The 20796-nt window shown below is 53.4% G+C and overlaps 2 protein-coding genes across 5 annotated transcripts; both read right to left on the reverse strand.

Annotated features, from left to right (window-relative positions):
* Positions 1-604: 604 nt before the first annotated feature.
* On the reverse strand, positions 605-15508 carry GANAB (glucosidase II alpha subunit). 4 transcript variants are annotated; one of them, XM_059144586.1, is made up of 25 exons: positions 15403-15508; positions 12617-12721; positions 12366-12474; positions 12008-12135; positions 9995-10174; positions 9456-9521; positions 8583-8652; positions 8352-8439; positions 8168-8264; positions 7527-7707; positions 6787-6940; positions 6339-6574; positions 6130-6256; positions 5946-6025; positions 5344-5487; positions 5152-5248; positions 4729-4830; positions 4319-4562; positions 3080-3144; positions 2810-2886; positions 2627-2701; positions 2342-2455; positions 2109-2221; positions 1859-1959; positions 605-1719 (listed from the first exon to the last, which is right to left on the reverse strand). In XM_059144586.1, exons 1-25 carry the CDS (start codon positions 15438-15440, stop codon positions 1610-1612), a joined length of 2901 nt encoding a protein of 966 aa, XP_059000569.1. In that variant the 5' UTR covers positions 15441-15508; the 3' UTR covers positions 605-1609. The 4 variants fall into 4 exon arrangements, with proteins under 4 accessions (XP_059000569.1, XP_059000574.1, XP_059000581.1 ...); XM_059144591.1 differs by having other exon boundaries at positions 8352-8435; positions 8579-8652; XM_059144598.1 differs by lacking the exon at positions 9456-9521.
* A 201-nt stretch (positions 15509-15709) lies between these two features.
* On the reverse strand, positions 15710-20313 carry INTS5 (integrator complex subunit 5). Its single transcript, XM_059144580.1, has 2 exons — positions 20170-20313; positions 15710-18851 (listed from the first exon to the last, which is right to left on the reverse strand). Exons 1-2 carry the CDS (start codon positions 20247-20249, stop codon positions 15872-15874), a joined length of 3060 nt encoding a protein of 1019 aa, XP_059000563.1. The 5' UTR covers positions 20250-20313; the 3' UTR covers positions 15710-15871.
* Positions 20314-20796: the final 483 nt, after the last annotated feature.

Raw genomic sequence — 20796 nt, forward strand, 5'->3', positions numbered from 1 at the left:
TTTCCCTAAAAAAAAAAAAACACAAAAAACCCACAACCTTCTTGTTTCTGGTACAATAAATCTCCAAAACTGGTAGTCTCCAAAATGGAGAAATTTATTTCTTGTCACTGAAACAATGGAGAGTTTTTATTAAAAAGGGATGCTAAGGAAAAGCAGCCTTTTGCATGAGACCATGACTATAAAGCTGTTTCTATTCAAGGACCCCATTGGCTCTGGTCACCACTATTAACTATGCCTGCTAAAATCTGATGAGCTCGCTGGACTCCTCTATGAAAATACTGATGAGGGCGCCTGGGTGGCTCAGTGGGTTAAGCCGCTGCCTTCGGCTCAGGTCATGATCTCAGGGTCCTGGGATTGAGTCCCGCATCAGGCTCTCTGCTCAGCAGGGAGCCTGCTTCCTCCTCTCCTCTCTCTGCCTGCCTCTTTGCCTACTTGTGATCTCTCTGTCAAATAAATAAATAAATAATCTTAAAAAAAAAAAAAAAAAAAAAAAAGGAAAAGAAAATACTGATGAGGCTTATGCTGATGTTAGATGAAAATGTCAGGCCCTCAGGCTTCTAAGGATCTGTGGTTCAAGCCAGAACCAGAATCCAGACACCAACAGTTATTTATGGTTTACCATTTTATTGTTTCTCCTTTTATCAAAACCTGTCACAGCTGGGGACCAAGAGGAAGTAAAAAAAATTGCCACAAATATTCCCCCTTGTCCCCTAGTTAGTCCTCCCCCACCCCCCTCCAGGGCTTCGGGCCAACCCTGGGCACACATGATCATCTCCCCCACCCCCCTCAGTCTTCTCCCAGCAATAAATACAGGTGACCGTGATTCGATGAAACCACAACCAATTTCTCCATCTTGAATGCCCCCCAAGGGGACAAAACGGGGGCAAAAGAAGTTTAATGCCCATCCCCTCTTTAAGGAAGAGTGTAAACTTCTTTCCCCCAAGGGACGGGGGGAATAGAACTGCCCCCGTCAGAACTGCAGCAGCTCTAGAAGCAATCAGGGAGAGGAAAGGTTGGGGCGACAGCGAAGAGGATGTTCTCCAGCAACCTCACTCCTTTGATCCATTCATCCCTTATCAGGTAAGGGGTGGTCCCAGTGTATCAGTGGGGCATAAAAAGGGGAGGGCTGACAGAGAAGAAGCGGGAGAAAGAAATAAAAGGAGGGAAAGCAGTTTGGTGGGAAGGGAAGAGGAAGGAGAAAAGGAACCCTAAAGCTCACTGCCCTCCTGTTCTTCCAAGAAACGGCATCAACACCATCAAGAGGTATGAATGAAGAGGGTCTAGGAGATTCAGGGCCCCCAAAAGAAAGGAAAAAGAAGGGAAAGCAAGGGCCTCATGGTCCCCAGGTCTTCACAGGTGAATGTGCTCCAGTTAGAGCAACAGACTGTTGGGAGGTGATGCGAGACTTGTCGTCAGCAGGGTGGCAGCGGTCAGGAGGTCACAGGAGGAATTCAGAGCCCAGGGACAGCTTCTCATCCTACCCGGATGTTGGCAGAATCTGAGTCTTCAGATAAGAAAGGTGAAGTCTGGGGAGGGTCAAACTCCACGGCAGAAGGAAGAAGAACTCTCATCACCACTGCGCCCCTCCCGCCCCGCAACAGCCCTTGCGCTATCGCAGGTGAATACTCCAGTCGGACGCCACGCTGACGCCAGGCTTGCGCAGGACCAACACCGAGGTCTCGGGGTCATGCTGGAAGGACAGGCGGCTTTCAGGAGATCCTGTCGGGAGAAAAAAGCAAGTGTTCCATGGTCACGGCAACAGCTACGGCACAGCAACTATTTCCCCACAGGCAAGGTGTCCCCAGCCCTGCCCCTACTTCCCCTCTTTCCCCACCCTGGGGGCTAGGCTCACCCTCACCTTTTGTCTGGAGTACCACGGCTGCTGGCTTCCCGGCCCCTATTATCACCACTCGCTCAATCCAGATTGGTGTCTCAAAGTGGCCTTTGGGGTCTGCTGAGCTAGAGGGAACAAGAACAGATGCCAGTCAGGGAACAAAAACAGATGCCAGTCAAGGATGAGACCCGAGAGCAGGATCCTATTTAAGAAAAGAGCACAGGGCACTGTGAGCATCCCCGAGGCTACCACAGACAAATGAGCGCTTCATTACCTGGAGACCAGGCTGTTGCCAGAGAATGAGAACCGACGCAGCAGGAACTCCTGGCGAGTCTGATAATTGAATGTATGCCCATCATCTAGAAAGAGCTCTCCTTGGGCTGTACCCTGAGCAGGAAATGGGATAGGAAGAGCCTGAGCCCAAGGGGGAAGGAGGGGCGCTCCCCCGGGGACTGAATCCCAGGGAGGCATGCAGAGGGCTGAGGGGCTCCCTGCCCACGCACTCACCTGGGGACTGAGAGCAACGAAAAGGGTGATGGGGTCATCCTTCATGCAGTCAGAAGAGCGCCGCACTCGCATCCACCGAGGGATAATTGTCCCTCCACGCTGGAACACGGGGATCTAGGGCGAGAACAGGGAAAGAAGCTGCCCCACTGTCCAGGCTTGGGCCCAGCAGTGTCTTTTGCTCTTGCCCATCTGTGCCCATTTAGGTAGCAGACCCCAAAGCACACACTCTCCCCTTCTCGAAACTGACAGGCAGACAGAGCTGGCAGCTGGGCCAGGCATACTCACAGTGTTCAGGGTTACAGGTAGGTACAGGGTCTGGGGACCGTAATGCTTCTGGTAGCTCTGAATGTCATACCACACCTGCGGATGGCAAAAGACATACTAGGTCACTGCACAGGGCCCCCATTCTATTTACTCTCCTTGCCCTTCACCACCTTTCTCCACCACACCCTTTCTCCCTTAACTCACCTCCCCTTGGCCAGGCAGATACACCTGCACGCCATGAGCCCCGGAGTCTGATACAGGGTGAACCAATAATGCATCCCCTAAAACACACCAGAATCCTCTGTGAACTGAGGGGACCAGTTCCCAGGTAGGGAGCACCAAAACACCTGCTGTCTTGCGCCACCGGCTTCACTCACTCCTCCCTCCCTGGGCACCCACAGACCTCTCCCACAGGGGCTTACTTCTTCTCAGCCCTATCCCAACCCACCAGCAATGGTCCCCTCCATTTCTCACCAAGCAGGAACTGATCATCTATACTGAAGGTGGTCACATCCTGAGGATAATGCACCCACAGGGGCCTAGGAAGGAAGCAAGACAAGAAGGGAAGACACCTGCTGTCCTGGCAGAGGTCAAAGATGCTACCCCAGGAACTGGAGATAAGAATGGCACAGGGTGGGGTGCCTGGGTGGCTCAGTGGGTTAAAGCCTCTGCCTTTGGCTCGGGTCATGATCTCAGGGTCCTGGGATGGAGCTCCACATAGGGCTTTCTGCTCAGCAGGGGGCCTGCTTCCTCCTTTCTCTCTGCCTGTTTCTCTGCCTACTTGTGATTTCTGTCAAATAAATAAATAAAATCTTAAAAAAAAAAAAAATACAAGCCAGGAGCTTGCAGCCAGACAGCCCAACTGTGCCATAGGCCTTAGCTATGCAACCTACCCTTGACCGTTGAACTTCCTCACCCATCTCCTTGCCTCCTCCTCCCCTGCCCCCTCCTGAAACTATTCCACACAGCAACTTTCCAGTGGCCATTGCATCATCCTGGATCACACTGAATTTTCGTCTCCTAGGTCATGTCCTACCTCTCCCTCTGGTTCTTTACCCTGAGTCACACTGGTCTTTCTATCCCTGGAACAACAAACTCATTTCCACTTTAGAATGTCTGCGCCTGAAGTCTCCTGTGCTGGGATTTTCCTCCGCCAGGTCACAAAAGTCCATCTACCTCATTAATCAGACCTCACCTCCCATGCCCTTCCCCTACCCCTTTTTTTAAGAATGCCCCACACCCAGCGTGGAGCCCAACATGGGGCTTCAACTCATGACCCTGAGATCAAGACCTGAGCTGAGATCAAGAGTCAGACTCAACCCAACAAGCCACCCAGGTGCCGCTCACACATCCTTCTTCTTAAAAAAGCTATCTGTAGAACCAAATTCCATTACCCTATTCAAAAAGCCTATCACTGCTGGCAATTTTCTTATTTGCTTATTTGTGTACTTTTCTGTCTGCTTTACTCCCAAGGATGGAAGGATACTTGTCGGCCCAGTTTCAGGCACTGGGGAGAGCGATGATGATGCCCAGCAGCAATGTTTACTGCCACTCATCCCCATTAGTCTCTTCTTACTCTTGACCTTGAAACTAGAATTTCTTTCCTTTACGAGGCCCTGGTGAGTGGTGAAAGAGGCCCATAGATGGAGCCCAGTCCCCACTGTCCCTCAGCCACCTCAGCCCACTCCACAAAGACACAGCTGGCTGCCTCACCTCATGACGGGAATGCCTTCACGATGGGCCTGATAGAAGAGGGTGTACCAGAAGGGCAGCAAGGAGTACCGCTGGCCCAAGGCATCTCGGACGATGTCATGGTACTGAGCTGGTAAGAGCCAGGGCTCTCGCCGCCCAGTGTCCAAGTGTGCATGTGCCCGGAAGAACGGCTGGTAGGCACCCATCTGGTACCAGCGCACAAGCAGCTCTGGTTCTGGATTTTTGAAGAAACCGCCCACGTCCGCTGGGAGAGGGGAGGGAGGAAATAGGTTAGAAAAGAGGGCTGCTACCTAAGGAGCTCCCCCGGGCCCCAATCTAGACTCTCAGGTCTCTGTTCACGCCTGGGTTCTGTGCCCTCTACCTGGCTCCTCTCCCCCCAAACCAAGACCCCCAATTCCGCCCCCTCTCACCTCCACAGAAGGAAAGTCCCACCAGCCCCAAGCTGAGACACATAGGAATAGAGATCTTCAAATGGTCCCACTCAGCAGTGTTGTCCCCAGTCCACACAGCTCCTAAAGAAGAGGAGGGAGATGGAGGTTGCAAGCAGTGGGGAAGCTCCGCTTTTCCTACAGCCGACTCCTCTGACCTGCCACCTCTGTTCTAGGGCCCCCAGGGCCCTGCCCCAGATGGCAGAATTCACAATAGCACTCGAAAGGGGACTGGACCTTCCCCTCCCCAGATCCCCTTAAAGTGCACAGGTGCAGGGGACTGGCCCCCAGCTGCTCTCAGACAGCCACATGGACAGATTTCTCAGAGAAGCAGGCCTTGGTGCGCCACTCCTCCGATCTGCCCTTCACACCCCCTCTGTCACAGCTCTATTCTCCAAATCTTACCAAAGCGCTGGGAGCCCGCGAAGAAAGCCCTGCTTAGGACAAAGGGGCGCTCCAGGCCCCCAGAGCGCAGCACCAGCCCGTCTGCCGTTGCCATGTGCTGGATGGAGACAGCAGAGGAGGGGCAGTGAGGACTAAAAGCCTGCTGTCATGTCCATTCCCCAGCCCTCAGGCTCTCCTTGCTCGGCCTCTTACCACGTAGAAGCCATAGATGTTATGGACATCTCGGTGCTCCCAGCCCCCATAATGCTGGGCATCCTTAAGCATAGTAACCTCAGGACCATTGAACACAGATGGTTCGTTCATATCATTCCAAACATAGAGGTTGGGAGCTGAGCCCTAGGTACACGAGGCAGAAAATGGGGGCAGAAGGACAGAGAAGAGGAAAAAGACAAACTGTGAGAGCAGAGCACGCCTAGGAATCCAAAAAGTATTTCTCAGGGTCCTATGAGGAACAAGAAGGCCTCCTGAAAAATATAAGCAGCCAGGGGAGCCTGGGGGCTCAATCAGTTAAGCACCAACTCTTGGTATTGGCTCAGGTCACAATCTCAGGATGGTGGGGGTCAAGTCTGGTGTTAGGCTCTGGCCTCAGCGGGGAGTCTGCTTCTTTCCCTCTCTCTCGGTCCCTTCCCCAACCCCCCACTCCCACACATACTCTCTCTCTAATAAATACATCTTAAAAAAAAACACAAAACAAAACAGAGAACCAACCAGAGCAGGGCTGGCCGGCAGAGAATGACGGTCTCAAGGAGGTGGAGTGGGAAGGACAGATGCAGGTAGAGGAGGGGCTGCCGTACCTCATAGTTGTCAAAGCTGAACATGTTGGCCCACCAGGCCCTCATTGTAGGATTGGTAAAATCAGGATAACCAGCGGCACCTGGGACAAGTTAGGGCACCTGTCAACCTCCGTGGGGCAGACTGGTGGCCATCCCACCTTCCCGGTCTCACAAAAGCCTCTCCCTCAATTCTGGGCCCACCTACCTGGCCAGCACCAGCCCTCGTAGTCAGAGCCATCCCGGGTTTTAACATACAGACCCTGGCTCTGCAACTCTTCATGTACACGGTAGCCAGAATCCACCTTGATGTGGGGGTCCACAATGGCCACCAGCTGCAGGCAAGGAACAGGGATGCTCAGAGCTCTCCAGGGCTGCTGTGCCTGAGGAGACCGAGCATGGCCACAGCCCTCTTACCTTCCGCCTCTTGGAGGCCAAGTGTTCCAGCATGGTAAGGGGTTGGGGGAAACGGCTGGGGTCCCAGGTGAAGTACCGCTTGCCATCAGCATGCTCGATGTCCAGCCAAATGACATCGCAGGGCAGGTTGTGGTCATCGAAGCCCTGATCGACTTCCAACACATCAGCCTCGTCCCGGTAGTTCCAGCGGCTCTGGTGGTAGCCGAGGGAGAAGAGCGGGGGCAATGCCTGGGTCCCTGCAGGCACGGGGGTCACAGTGGGGTCAGGCCCAACCTGGGCCACTGGAACACCCAGAAAGGAAGGGAGGCTTGTCGATGAGACAGAGTGTGAAGGGTGCTGGGCTAGGAAGTAGGCTGAGGCACAGAACTTTTGAAAAGTGGAGTCATCCTCTCTAGAAGACAGGGCCAGCAGAGGAGGCTGCAGGCTGGCAGAGAGGGGACGCTCGTACCTGTGAGACTGGCATACTGCCGGAACACATCAAAGGCAGAGGGCCCGAGCAGCAGGAAGACATCAATGATGCCGCTCTCCGACATCCAGCGGACATCCGTCTGCGGAGTCTCTCCGGAGCCTTGCAGGTAGTCTAGCATCTTCCCAAACAGGGTCTACAGAGGAGACCAGACACACAGATCTGACACCCACCCTCTTCGTCCCTGACCCAGAGACAAAGCAGCAGTGTTCTCTTCAGAGTCCTCACACAGCGGGGTCCTAAGGAGTTACTCTGGGCTGAGATTAGATATCATCTCCTCAGGGAGGCTTTTCTGGACCACGCCATCTAAAACAGCACTGTCTCCGTCCCCACCACCTGGCCGCTGCATCTCCTTCTCAACACTTACCACTGCAGAACTCACCCCACCTTCTCACCTGTGTTAACATCTGTCCTCCACCCTGAGAGCGAGAACATTTCCTACCCCAACAGCAATATAACCCCAGCACCTACCAGAGTGTCTAGTACATGACGTATGGTCACTAACAAATGCACTGACAATAAATGCAGAAGGAGCAATACCTTCTCCACGAGCATGTGTTTTCTGGGAAGGGCCAGGGAACTCAAATGCTGCTCCCAAGGCTCAGGGCCCCTTCTCCCACTCAGTCCCTAAACAGGGATCCCCAGGAGCCTCTTCAAAGTAAATTCCCATAGCACACCCACTGTCTCAGGCCTGAACACGTGCTCCCCGCCTGCGTGCTCACCTTCCCTGCGGTGTTGGACGATATGTCAACCCAGGTCTCCGCGGCATTGAGCCAGAAGATGCCCAGGTCCCGATGAGGGCTGTGTGCCAGGAGCACAGGCACAGACCCATACAGGGCCATGGGGTTGTAGAGCTCATACTGGAATACATCCAAATTGTAGAGGCGATATGGCTCCCCACCCCTGCAGGCAGACAGACAGACTGGCCCTAGGCTGTGGCACCCACAACCTCCACCCCACAGATACAGAGTGATAAGAACTGGCCCCCTGCCCTTTCTCAAACCTTTCTCAAACAAGAATTTTTCTTTAAGGTTTTATTTCTGAGGGAGAGTGTGCATAAGCACACGCCATTGGGAGGGGCAAAGGAAGAGGGAGAAGCAGAGTCCCTACTGAGCAGCAAGCCTGACGTGGGGCTCGATCCCAGGACGCTGGCATCACGACCTAAGCCGAAGGCAGACACCTAACCAACTGAGCCACCCAGGCGCCCCTCAAAGGAGAATTTTCTGATCACCAAAGGTGATCTGGCCTCAGGAATTGATCCATGCTTGTCTGGAGCATCCAAACTGCATGGACACCACTCCATAGCCCTAACGCCCAACCCCTCTTTCCCGCCCCCATTTCTTGATGTCACCATGGGACTTACTCAGTGACCTTTAACCTCAGGCTGTCTGCATGCTCAGGGATCCCATACACATGCTCCATGCCTGGCAGAGAGAAGTCTAAACCCACAGACGTGGGGCCTGGAGGGAAAGCAAAAGATGGGCTCCAGAGCTTCTGTTTGACAACGAGTCCTTGCATCCCTGCCCAAGGCTCTCCCAGTCCCTCACCATATGGCTTGCTGTCAGAGTGAGTTTTGAATGTCTCCTCCCAGGCTCCTGGCTCATCTTTCTCTGCCTTCCCCTGGGTCTCCTCTGGCTGTGAGGAGGAAAGCAGAGTACCTCCAATCACACACTAGCTCTCTCTTCCCCCGCCCTCTTCTAAATCTCATCCCCAGTGGGGCCTTTCCCCTCCAACCTCCCAGCCAGCCCTGTGCCCAACAACCCAGCCCACTGACTTGCCTTGTCACCATCCCCAGGTGCTTCCTCCGGCTGGGCCCCACCGCCCTCCGCTGGGTCTTTTGATCCTTGCCTGGAAGGTAGGAGAGCTGTCTGCTCCAATCCCGAGGGGGCAGGGACGAGGGGCTAGTGGAAGGAGGGGTAAGGGAATAGAGAGCCAAGGGTCCAAAGGAACGAAGGCATTGGAGGAAGGGACTGAATGTTAAAGCTTGGCAGGGAACCCCAGTGAGCAGATCAATATGCAAAGGACGGGGAGAGAAATGAGAAAGGGAAATGATTAATGCCACCAGGAGGTGCCTGCCACACACAGGACTCAATTCCCAGCCTCTGCCTGCGTTCCAGAAGAGATAGCAGGATGGTTCAAGTGCCTGGACTGGGAATGCCAGTGCTGGCTCTGCAGCCTCTGAGAGAACCTGGCCCCAGCGACTCTCACTGGACCTCAGCCTCTTGGCCAGACACCAGGGTTTTACAAAAGCAAGTGGGTCATACCACGGTCAAGCCTCTACAGATATATGCAGGGACTCAAACAAGAGGTTCTGCCGAAGAATGTTTTCAAGGGCAGCTGGCAAGCAGTTCCACCTAGAGCCTCAGTGCACCCCCACTAAGAGCCAGAAACCCCAGCATTGGGCAGCATCTCTCCACCCCATCACAAATCAAGAAGCTCCCTACACTCCTTAAGGACTTCCAGCATTTCATCTTCCTTCTCCCAGGGGGCTCCCAGCCAGGGGACCAGGGACCAGATACCACGTATCTGGAGAAAGAAGGGTGAGTGAAGGGCAGGGTATAGAAAGGTCTAGGGCACCTTCCCCTGGGGGCCAGAGTGAAGGGTGGGTAAGGGCAGAGGAACAGATACAGTACCAGAGGCCATGGATTTACCTAGAGAAAAGGTTCTTGATCTTATCCCAAATGCTACCGAGCGTGAGACTAACTTTATCCGAGAAACTGGGGCAGGAGGAAATGGGTAGGGAAGGGGAAAAGGAGGCACAAAACCAACACAAAAACAGAAACATAAAAGTGAGTTTCAGTCGACAAACTTCCAGAGATGGGGGGATGGGGCAGAAAAGAAACAAAACAAAACAAAACAAAACAAAAAGGAAGAAAATAAACCTGGGAAATGTGATGGTGTGAAAAGGGGAAGAGGGAAAGGCAGACCCAGGCAGGCCTCCCAGAGGTGGTGCCCAGAGTACAGCTCAGGGACAAAGGTGACTTGCCTCCTGGTCTGTACAGGAAACGGAGAAAACCGCGACCTGGGTCTGCTTCCTACCCTCCCTGACAGCAGCTTCTCCCAGCCTCAGCCCCAGCCCCTACCTCGCGGTCCTGCCACCCTGTCTCCTCCCAGGGACCCAGTGCCAAATCCACCACACCCCTGGGCCCTGGCCTACTAGGTCCTCTCCAGTCCCAACCCCTGTACTCACGGGACCCTGGGGGCCCTCTGGTGCTCAAAAGCCAAGAGTCCTCGGGCATTGACACTAAGCAGAAGACTGCGGTCCTCTAACAGGTCCAGGCGGAATGGCCGTGCTGTCAAGATGATTTTATAGGGTCCCTCAGCCACGGTGAGCTCCACACTGTTTTCATCACGGCCAGAGACAGAAAGCCTAGGAAAGAGATTGAAAGGGATAAAAAGAAGCACAAAGAGCCAAGAGTAGTGATGACACTTTCAGACGGTGGGGAAGGGGACTACTAAGAGCTATAGTTGGTGTGGGGACAGTGCCAGGGGCAGACAGATTCACCAAAGGAACGAAGAAGAGCCTGGCAGTGGACCCAAGCATACTTAGAACTTTGAAATGTAACAGAGGTAGCATGGCAGTTGGGGGAGGAAAGGAGGACTATTCAATAGCGAAGTCAGAAAAATAAATTTAGATTAGGAAAAAAAATGGTACCTAATTCCTACCTCATACCAGATATAAGTAACTACTCCAGACAGATTACGACTTAACATTTTAAGGTAAGATTTTTTTAATTTTTTTTTTTAAGATTTTATTTATTTATTTGACAGACAAAGACCACAAGTACGCAGAGAGGCAGGCAGAGAGAGAGGAGGAAGCAGGCTCCCTGCTGAGCAGAGAGCCCGATGTAGGGCTCGATCCCAAGATCCTGAGACCAGGACCTGAGCCAAAGGCAGAGGCCTTAACCCACTGATGCACCCAGGCGCCCCTTTTTTTTCTTTTTAAGTAATCTCTACACCCAACATGGGGCTCAAACCCATGACCCTGAGAACAAGAGTCACATGTTCTAAGGACTGAGCCAGGCAGGCGTCCCTAAAGTAAGATATTTAAAAAATAACCTGGAAATAGAGAAGAATTATTTAAACACAACTTAGAAGGGTGCCTGGATGGCTCAGTCAGTTAAGCATCTGCCTTCGGCTCAGGTCATGATCCCTAGGTCCTGGGATTGAGCCCCACATCAGGCTCCCTGCTCAGCGGGGAGCCTGTTTCTCCCTCTCCCTATGCCTGCAGCTCCCCCTGCTTGTCCTCTCTGTCAAATAACTAAAAATCTTTTAAAAAATTATACAGGGGCACCTGGGCGGCTCAGTGGGTTAATTCTCTGCCTTCGTCTTGGGTCATGATCCCAGGGTCCTGGGATCGAGCCCCACACCGGGCTCTCTGCTCAGTGGGGAGCTCCCTTCTCTCTGCCTGTCTCTCTGCCTACTTGTGATCTCTGTCAAATAAATAAATAAAATGTTTAAAAAAAAAAAAAAACAAGTGAATGATAACTTTAGAATAATAATCACCTCTGGGGGCCGTCAGGGCCACATGATAATGAGAAGTATATGATTGGGTTGGGTAAAGGGTATACAGGGAAGGTTTATCATATCATATTCTAAATTAAGTACTTAATAGAGAGCCATGCATGGGGCCCTGGGCTGGCTCGGCTGGCAGAGCATGCGACTCTTAACCTCGGGGCTGTTAGGTTTGAGCCCCCCCGTTGGGTGCAGAGATTACTAATAAATAAATAAATAAACTTAAAAGAGAGAGAGAGAGAGAGGGAACCCCATGCACGGAATACTCATTATGACACTGTGTCGTGACTCAAGAATTTGAGGAACCGTATCAAGACTATCTGAAGAAAAAGAAAGAAAAAGAGAAAACGTAAGGGGAAGGGAAAGGACAGGAGGAACCAACCACACAGACACTGACGCCAGAGGGCAAGAAATGGGGCCTTGTTTATTTACTTTTGCATCGCCAGCCCCTAGCCCAGGCCTGGCACAAAGCTGGAAGCAGTATCTGTCTGCACAATGAAAGAAGAAAAAGGGCAGAAAAGAAAATGCATGAAACAAAGCGAGAAACAGAGCAAGGTTAGGAGAGTGGCAAGGATACTAGAGAGCTGCTATCCCAAAGTGGGGGGGATAAAAATATCAGCCAAACACAGATTCATCGGGAAGGAGAAAAGGACCGTGGAAATGCACAGGTTTCTCAAGAAAAATTTACCGAGATGTCGGGGGATCAGCCACCAATACATCTGACACCCGGTATCGGGGCCGCCGGGGCTCCAGCTCATCAATCCTTATCCGGGTCATGTTCTTTTGAAGCCCCTGGAGCTCCAGCACCAGCACTACCTGTGGGGGTAGAGGTTTGGATCTGGAGAAGGGAGAGGGCTACACCAGAATGCCCTCTGACCCGACTCCCTCCTGAGGGGGTCCCCTCACCTAAGGGACCTGAGATCTGAATTCCTCAGAAAATCCCAAGATGGCTGGGACAGGATGTTGGCTATAGGTTCACCTCTGACAAATTACCCCTTAGCAAGCGTTTCCCCACCCCCACCAGACTCCTCCTTTTCTTCCCTGACCTTGGTAACCTCGTTGATTAGGCGGACTGTGAGGGCATCGGGACCAAGCTGTAGAGAGTCCAGCAAGGCTCGGTATGGAGAAAGGCCTGGCCGTATGCTTCGTTGCCTCCTGCCAAGTGAAATGGGAAGGAAGGTTCCCCAATGTTCCTTGGTCCCTCTACCACCTGTAGTGTCCCCAGGCTACCCCCCACCTGCCACAGCACCTCCCACAGTACCGTATTTTCCACCCCACTCTCCAAGAAATATCATACTTGCAGAAGGAACTCTCTTCACAGGTCTTAAAGTTGCTTCTATCCACAGCAAGGGTAACTCCCAGGCAGACCCCTAAACAAGCAAGTACCAAACCTGCCCCAGACCTACGGAGGAAAAAGACAAAGAGGGAACAATCAGCACAGAGGTCAGAAAAGGCCCCACCTTCACAGGGAAAGGCCCCTTCCCACCACAACCCTAAAGGGGGAGAGAAATATAAGGAGTCTGGTTAACTAGAAGAAAAGGCAGCGTGGACATGGGGTGAAGTGTCAGGCCTGAGGAGTTGGCTCGCTCACACCTTCCCTTCAAAAGGCAGAGGAAGTGGACACAGGATCTTTGGCCTTCAGAGGCCCTGGTATTGACTCTGGTTACATCAGCTTCTCAGAGGAAAGGAGCAGTAACAGCCAGTCCCAGGGGAAGTGGTGGCACCATGTGAGGAACAGAGAAACAAAGCCAGCCATGCCTTTCCACGGGCAAGGCATTAGGTGGAGCTATAGTGGAAAAGTTAAAGATGTACCCTCAGCTGGCCTGTGGTCAGCTAGAATACCTAGAATCCCAATATCCCTAGCACGCTCAGCATCCTACTGCTAGATCTTCAAAGTCAGTCACCACTACTGGGTAGCCATAGCCACATGTATTGAATCCTAACATATCCCCAGGGACCAGACTAACTGCCTATATCATCAGTTTTCAACTCTCCCTATAGTTTTTAAAAGTATCAGTCTCAACCCAGAGATTCTGATCGAACTGATACAAACAGGGGCCTGGGCATCAGTTTTGAAAATCTCCTCAAACAAAACTAATGGGCGACCATCATTCAAAACTTCTTCTTGATACACACTACCTCTTTTTCATTTCTTTCGTTGTTTACTTGGTGAATGTAGGGTTAGAGTTTTACCCAGATGGGAAAATTGAAGCATAAAAGGTTCAATAATCCATCCAAAACTAAACTGCTAATAAGGGGTGAAACTGGGATCAAATTCAGCTCTGCCTGACTCTGAGGCCCAAGTACTTCATGATACACAATACAGCACACCACCTACCAGCAGGGCCTGCCTCATTGAGGACCATTACCCCAAGGTTACCACAGACTGTCACTTCCCCCAACGTCCTATCAAATGACAGACAAAGGACTAATTGACCTATTTAAGCAAGTTAGTTTGAAAGGCATGTTCATCCATTCTCAGTAAATCCGAAACAGAGGTCCTCAAACTTCACTGTTAAGAATTAACTGCAGTGTTTAGTAAATGTAGATTCCCAAATCCGGGGGCGGAATCTGCATTTTAAACATGCTTTTCCAGCAACAGATGTGGGTTGTCCAGGAGCACACTCTTAAATGTGTGTCCCAAATAGGAAGAGAAAACAAACACGGGCTTCTCTTAAAATCTTAAAACTTTGCAAACTGTTAACAAGGTAACTAAAGACTATATATACATTGTATCCAGCATTAGCCTCAATATGTTTGACAGCTAAAGGTAAGGAAAATCACCAGAAAGGAGTTGGCAGAACACAGTCCTCCAGTTCCAGAAGAATGTGAAAAGCAATGCAGGACACACAGAAAAGTGAGAACACCAGGCACTGTCTTTTGAAAGGCCAAGCAGGAATAATTAGAATCAAAAGAAAAAGAAATGCTACAAGAAAACTCAACAGCTAAGCTTATGGCCCAGGTCCTGAGGAGTGACCGCAGCAGGCACCCTGCACCACTGACCCCATGTCCACTTGCCCAAAGCGGCAGTAATCGTAAGTACTGTGAGTTAAATACCCTCTGGAGTTCTAGTTACACAATCTATGCAATGGGCTTGGGAGAAATGCCAATGAGGTTAGGATTTCTAAAAGCTCTTTTCAGAAGTGACCTGTTGGAAGGCCCTAGGAACTCAGAAATGCCTCGAACGCCCCAAAGCAAGAGGTGGTCACAAGCCAAAGTCAGGAATGAGCCGCAGGGTAAGGTGCACCCGTTTATTGTTTCAGATCACAGACTTCAAAAAGTTGAGTTTACAGTCCAATCTTTTTTTTCACTGCTGGTCACAGGACAGGCCTCTCCCACCCCAGTACATCCGTTATGTCCAGGTAAACGCTTTGTGGCGTTGGTGATTGTTTCGAACCGTTTTTTGTTTTTTTTTTTTTCGGTAATAGAAACTCGAGATCGCAGACCAAAACATTCGATTGCCATGTTGTGTTTGAGCACCATCATCCAGAGAGACCGTGAACTTACGGGATCCTGCCCCAGCCGTGCCCAGCGACCGTGAACACCGAAAAAGCTAGGGTTGGTGTCCATGTGAAGACAAGGGCAGGGCAGGGTCCGGGGCTCTGGGGTGGGGGTGGGGGGCGCGTAGGGCAAGAAGGGTAGTGCAGGCGGGACAGCAGTCCGCGGTGTTTCCCGGATGAGGGGCCCGAAGGACAGTGGGCTGCGTTCCCAGAGGCCCTGTCGCGTCTAGTCCCCGCCCGGATGGCCCCGCACACTGCAGGAAAGAGGCGGCAGCGTTAACCGCCGCGAGCCGCCAAGAGAAGGGGGCGGCTGAGAGCGGCCAAGGCCAAGAAGAGCGAACGGCTGCGGCCCTCATGAGCCGCCGGGCTGGAGCTGGGTGCCCCAGAAGCAAGGGCCCCCAGCGCCGCGCGGATCTACCGCGAGGAAACCGGGGGAGACTGAGGCAACCTCCAGAGGGACAAAAGGTGCTCACGAGGCCGGGGGGAGTAACAGAGTCTCAGGAGGACACACAGGAAGGAGAGATATGGGTTTTGGGGGACCTGGGGGCGTCCCGGGCGTGCCCCCGGGTTCCGGGCTCCTCACCGCCTCCTACGCGCCGCCACTGCCGCTACCGCCGCCATCTTGTGCCGGGTTTGCTCCTTGACCCCGAGCCTCTCCTCCCCCCCGCGCGCGTTGAGCCACGTATCTTAGTGCCCGCCCCTTCCGGCCTTCTGATTGGCCCGACCAGAGAGCGGCCGGGCGACTGTCCCATTGGCAGAGCGCACACAATAAACGCCCGCGTCAGGCGGGCCCAAGGGCGTGGCTTGCGGGCGGGGGGTGGGATTGTCCAGAACCAGGCGCTGTCCGACTTTACCAGCTCTAAGCATCAGACAGAGGCACTGGACTCTGCTTTTCTCAACTCGGCAAATTTTATTTAGAAAAAAAAGTGGGGGAGGAAAAAAGTGACAGCGCTCTTTAGCCTAGGGTTTTAGAAGAGAAACCTCCACCTTTCTGCAGCACCTTAGCCCATCTCACTGCTCAACCTCCCTTGGCTTCCGAAGCTTGGAAAAGGCTATGTCCCCTGCCGAAGGAGAGTGGACGGCGAAGGTGCCTGAAAACGGCCAGAGAAAAGGCCCAGGCGGTCAATGTTGCGGTGGAGGACACTGTGCAGCACAGCAAGATGAGGTCCACCCTCACCGCCACCCTCCCTGGAGAAGTCCCGGATGAAGCGGCCACGCTCTGACTGGAAGATGAACTTCTGGGGCAATGGTCCATGCTCCCGGAGAAAGCCCCAGACACTGAGCAGCAGCAGACGCACTTCAAAAGGTGCCAGCTGGCTAAATACCTCGTGCATATTACCCAGGGCTGGTGGCAGGAGGCTTCCCTCTGCCATGACAGCTACCAGGGTGCAGGATGCTTCCAGGTGCCAGGGAGAGTGAGCTGTATCAGGGTGGCGAGAGGCTTCCCAATGACCCAGAAGGGCGGCTAGTAGCCCCCGCAGGAGCACGGAGCAGTAGCAGAGGGCTGGGGGAGCAGCGGCTACCAGCTTCAACAGCTCAAAGAGCAGGGGCTGTTCCCGGAAGCGACGGCCAATGCGGAGATCCCGCTCCACTGTGGCCCTGGCATGCTCCTCAGGGGGCCAGGCCAGCTCAGCACCAGCTGCATCAGGACACACGCTCTCCACCAAGGTCACTGCCACTGCTTTGGCTGCCTCCGGGCTCAGGGTGGGAGCCCCCCAGCAGCCCCCACATTCAGTACCCCCAGGGGCACTACAGCAGTGCACCAGGAGGCTGAGCAGGCTCTGGGTGTTATAGCTCACTTCCTGCTGATTGCGCGACTGGACAAACTTCGGTGGCTTTAGGCCACGACCTATGACTCCAGCATGGAAAACTGACCAAATCCCTCCAGGCCCTGGCACAGCTGCAGTGTGCCGCCGATTTGTGTCCAACAGGGAGGCAGAGGCCAAAGGAGCGGAGACAACCGAAAGAGTCTCGTTGTCCCTATCCACTTCCCCTCCAAACAGTTCTGCGTTGCCCCGATGTAAGGCTCCCTCAACTAGCAGCTGCAAGACAGCCTTGAGCCCAGCTGGGGAGGTCTGAGAGAGGCGAGTAAGAAGCTGAGAGGCCGATGCCACACCTGGGGGGCCATGCAGCCTCAGAGAGGCAAAAAAGCGATGTACTCCAGCTCTCACCAGCCCCAGGAGTTGGGACGGGGACAGGGCTTCTTGAGGAAAGGGACAAATGGCCAGCAAGGAGGCAGCAGCTTCAGCTACTTCCTCCTCAGGATGTAGCAGGAGAGGAGCCAGGTCAGACAAATGGGCTGATGCAGACTCCCCAAACCGGGCCCCGAGGGCTGCAGGGCCCTCACCACCCTGCTGTTCCCACCCCACTAGCAGTGCCAAGTTACGCAGGAACCGGGCAGTGAAGGGAGGCTGCAGAGTCCCTGCGTGTACCCGAGCCAGGCAGCTTCGGAAAGCCAGAGGCAGGAGGCCAGAGAGACTGACCACCAGCCCTGCATATAATTGGGTGGCCAGACTCAACTCTTCAGGGCTTCGGGCCCGGCTCAGGAGATGGCCCAAGGCCTCAGGTCCACAGCTAGGCCGAGTATAGACAGAGAGCAGGCCCAGGAGCTGGTGTTGCCAGAGAAAGCGCTTCCGCTCCAATCTTAACGTCTCTCCACACAGCTCTCCAACGTGGTTCCTTAGCGCATCTAGAAAGGGCACAGGGCGGGGGGGTGGGGGCGGGCCCAGCACCCCTTCCCCAGGAGACCCTCCCCGGTGATGAACCAGTTTTTGCAGGTGCAGCAGCAGCAGCTGGATCAGCCGGTCACAGGCCTCACGTACAGTGTCCGGCACAGCCAGGCCCTGGGTAGTAATGACTGAGGCAGGCATAGCTGTGTCCACCAGAAACTGCAAGAGGCGGTAGGCACCTGCCCCCGAGGCCTGGCTCACCAGGTGCACAGCCAGATTCAGCATGTTGTCCAGCTCCTCCCGGGGGAATCCCTGCAGGTGTTGCTGCAGCTGACTCAGTACAGCTGGGGGCTTAAGGCAGTCCACCAGCTCTCCAGAGACGGTGCCCAGCAAAGCTGGTGACATGACCGCCAGCTGCAGTAGGAAAGGAACTGTGGCCTGAAGGGACGGGTCACCACTCCGGCCCCCAGAGCCCCCTGCCAGGCTATCATGGAACATTCGAAGAAGCTCCCGGCGGATGCTGTCTCCGTGGCGGGAGGCCAGGTGCCCTAGGATGCCCACAACTGAGGCAATCTTGGGCACCCGTTTCTCCCCAGGGATAGCAGGAGATCCAGGGAACGGGTCTATAGAGGGGGTCTGAGAAGAGCTTCCACCACTGCCACCAGCTCCACCTCCAGCCCCACTGTGAACACAGAAATCCTTAAGGCCACAGGAGAGAACTCGGGAGATGATAGTGCCAGGAAAAGAGGAGCCAATATGGGCCACAACCCAGTCGAAGTGTGGGGAATGCTGGACAGAGGTATCCAGCAAGGCATCCACGCAGGCATCTGGGCAACTACCAATGAGAGCTGAGAGACACTGAACATAGATGTCCATTAATGTGCGGGTGGCCCGACAGCCCATCCACAGCTGCAGCAATTCGTTGAGAGAGCCAGTGGCATGGGGCACACGCTGGTGCTGGCCTGAGTATGTGCTGCTCAGCTGCCCCATGAGGTCAATGGACCATGCACTAATCACAGGTGCCCAGGCCTTCGGGTTGGCCCGGATAAACTCAGACAGCACCTGTTGTACTTCCTGCACCACATCTTCTAGACCAGGTCCCCCAGCTGGGACATGGGAGGGTGGGGGTGGACGGAGGTGAGGGGGGCCAGCCACAGGGCTTTCGTCCAGGGTAGCCAGGTGGGCCCGGACACTCTCATCAAAGACTCCTCGCAAGTGGTCAAGCACAGCAGCCCGAGCAGGTGGCAAAGAGCGTAGCAGGAGAAGACCACAGCGAGCATGTTCCCGGGCCGAGAGTTGGTGGCCCAGAATAGGGTCCACGCCAGTCAGAAAAGCCTTGATTTCCTGGGACAGCTCTTGAGCACTGGAAGGAAGCAAGAGAAGCAGACTTAGAGCGCTGCAAGATGTTAGACACATTACGTTCCCCCGTGAGATTTGATTTCTTTCCACGTAAAAGAGGGATAACTGTACCTCCTTCATAAGATAATGTACATGAAGCACTTAAGCACCGTATCAAGTTCACACTCATCACCCAATACTTTTCTTTCAATAATAATATCAATGCTAGGTAACTCATGTAAGGTACTCTCTTAGGAACTTTATGTGAATTATTCCAATCCAGACAACAGCCCCAATAAGGTATGATCCCACTTTACAGGTAAGAAACCCAAAGTTAAGTGATCAGATTATAAACTCCAAAAGGGTAGTAAGCATTTTTGTGCGCTTCAACATGGAATACCTTTCTATTGAGGCGCCTGGCATATGGGAAATACTCTGTTAAGTATTCACTGAATTGAGTAAATATATATTGTGTGGCTATAACATCTACTTTAAAAACACCTTTCCTGCTTGACTGCGCCCCCCAAAACACAAGCTCTTAAAGAAAATCCTAAGCTCAAACTTGTCCCTCATTAAGACTTCCTAGTACCTGTTTCTTCCCATATTCTGCAAGCCTCCTAAGCACCCACCACCTGAACTCCACATCAACAACCACCTTCCAGGCATCTTCAGTGTGCCTAGGAATCATGGTGTCCCAGGATACGGACAACGTAATGCCTGCTTTTCAGCCCTTCCCCTCCCAAAACATATGGCTTCAGTCTTAGAAGTTCAGAAACCAGGGTTATGGGAAGAGGCAAAGTCCCCTTCCTCTTACTGCCTTTTCTGCCAAAGAAGACCACATCCTCTAAGGGCTCATAGGGCTCCGACCATGCCCTCCTTCCTTAAATAAATAAACAAATAAACAAACCACCCTAAGGTGAAGGAGAGTAGCTTAGTTGGAGGGCAAGGTAAAGGCTAGAGGGAAGCATTTTGTGGGTTTCCGGGCCTGGGTTTCCAGGGAGTCTCCATGAAGTCAGGGGACCCTGGGTTCTCTCGGGTCTAAAAGGGGTAGGACAGCTCGGTTCCCAAGCGTTCTGATATCCCCAACTCTTGGGAGAACAAGGCCGGAATCTGGGGTAACTACGCGTTAGGGTTTAGGATGAGGCAAGGCCAAGGTCTTAGGAGTGCGGGCACTGGAGCCCAGAGTTTTGGTGAGGCAGTCCCTGAGTTCTGGGAAGACCCGACCAGGAATCTCTGGAGAACCCTGACGCGAGTTCTCGAGGTAGGATCCGGGTTTCTGCCGAGAAGGCTGGGGATCGGCGCAGGGCCGCGCGATGGGGGAAGATGCCAGGGGCTCTAACTACCTGAGCGGCGCGGGACCGTGGGTGGCCGGGGCAGGCCCGGGAGGCCCTGGGGCCCCGGGAGGGTCGCACAACGCGGACATCCCGGAGCCCTAGACCGAGCCCGAGGCGGGAGCGGCGAAGCGCAGGCAGCGCATGCGCGCTGAGGGAAACCCGAAAGGAACCACCGATTAGGCTTCTCAGGAAAACCGGTCCGGCGACGTCCGCGACCCTCCTACATTGGTTCCGGACCACGTTCGGACCCCAGAGCGGGATCGCGACGGTGACAGCGAGAAGCTGACCCGGCTTCAACCAAGCTGTTTTACCCCCAAAGGGCGTTTAAGACACAAACTGAAGCTAGCTGCGGCTATTCCCAGTTGGATTTAATTATTTTGCCGAAAACTAAAAATGCAAAGTGTTCAACTCACGAGGTTTTAAAAAAATGAAGCCCTAGGAACATTTCATCAATTAATAGTGATATTAAATAAGTAAACAAACACTGACAATGGAAAAAGCAGTTAAAGGAGAGAAAGGAAGGGGAAACTGGTAAAAAGACGGAAAGAAAGGAGGGAGGGGCAGCTGGGTGGCTCAGTCCATTAAGCCTGGGAGTCTGGATCTCAGCTCAGGTCTCTCAGTCTCAGGGGCGTAAGT

The sequence above is a fragment of the Mustela lutreola genome, chromosome 1 (assembly GCF_030435805.1).
Source record: "Mustela lutreola isolate mMusLut2 chromosome 1, mMusLut2.pri, whole genome shotgun sequence".
NCBI lineage: Eukaryota > Metazoa > Chordata > Mammalia > Carnivora > Mustelidae > Mustela > Mustela lutreola.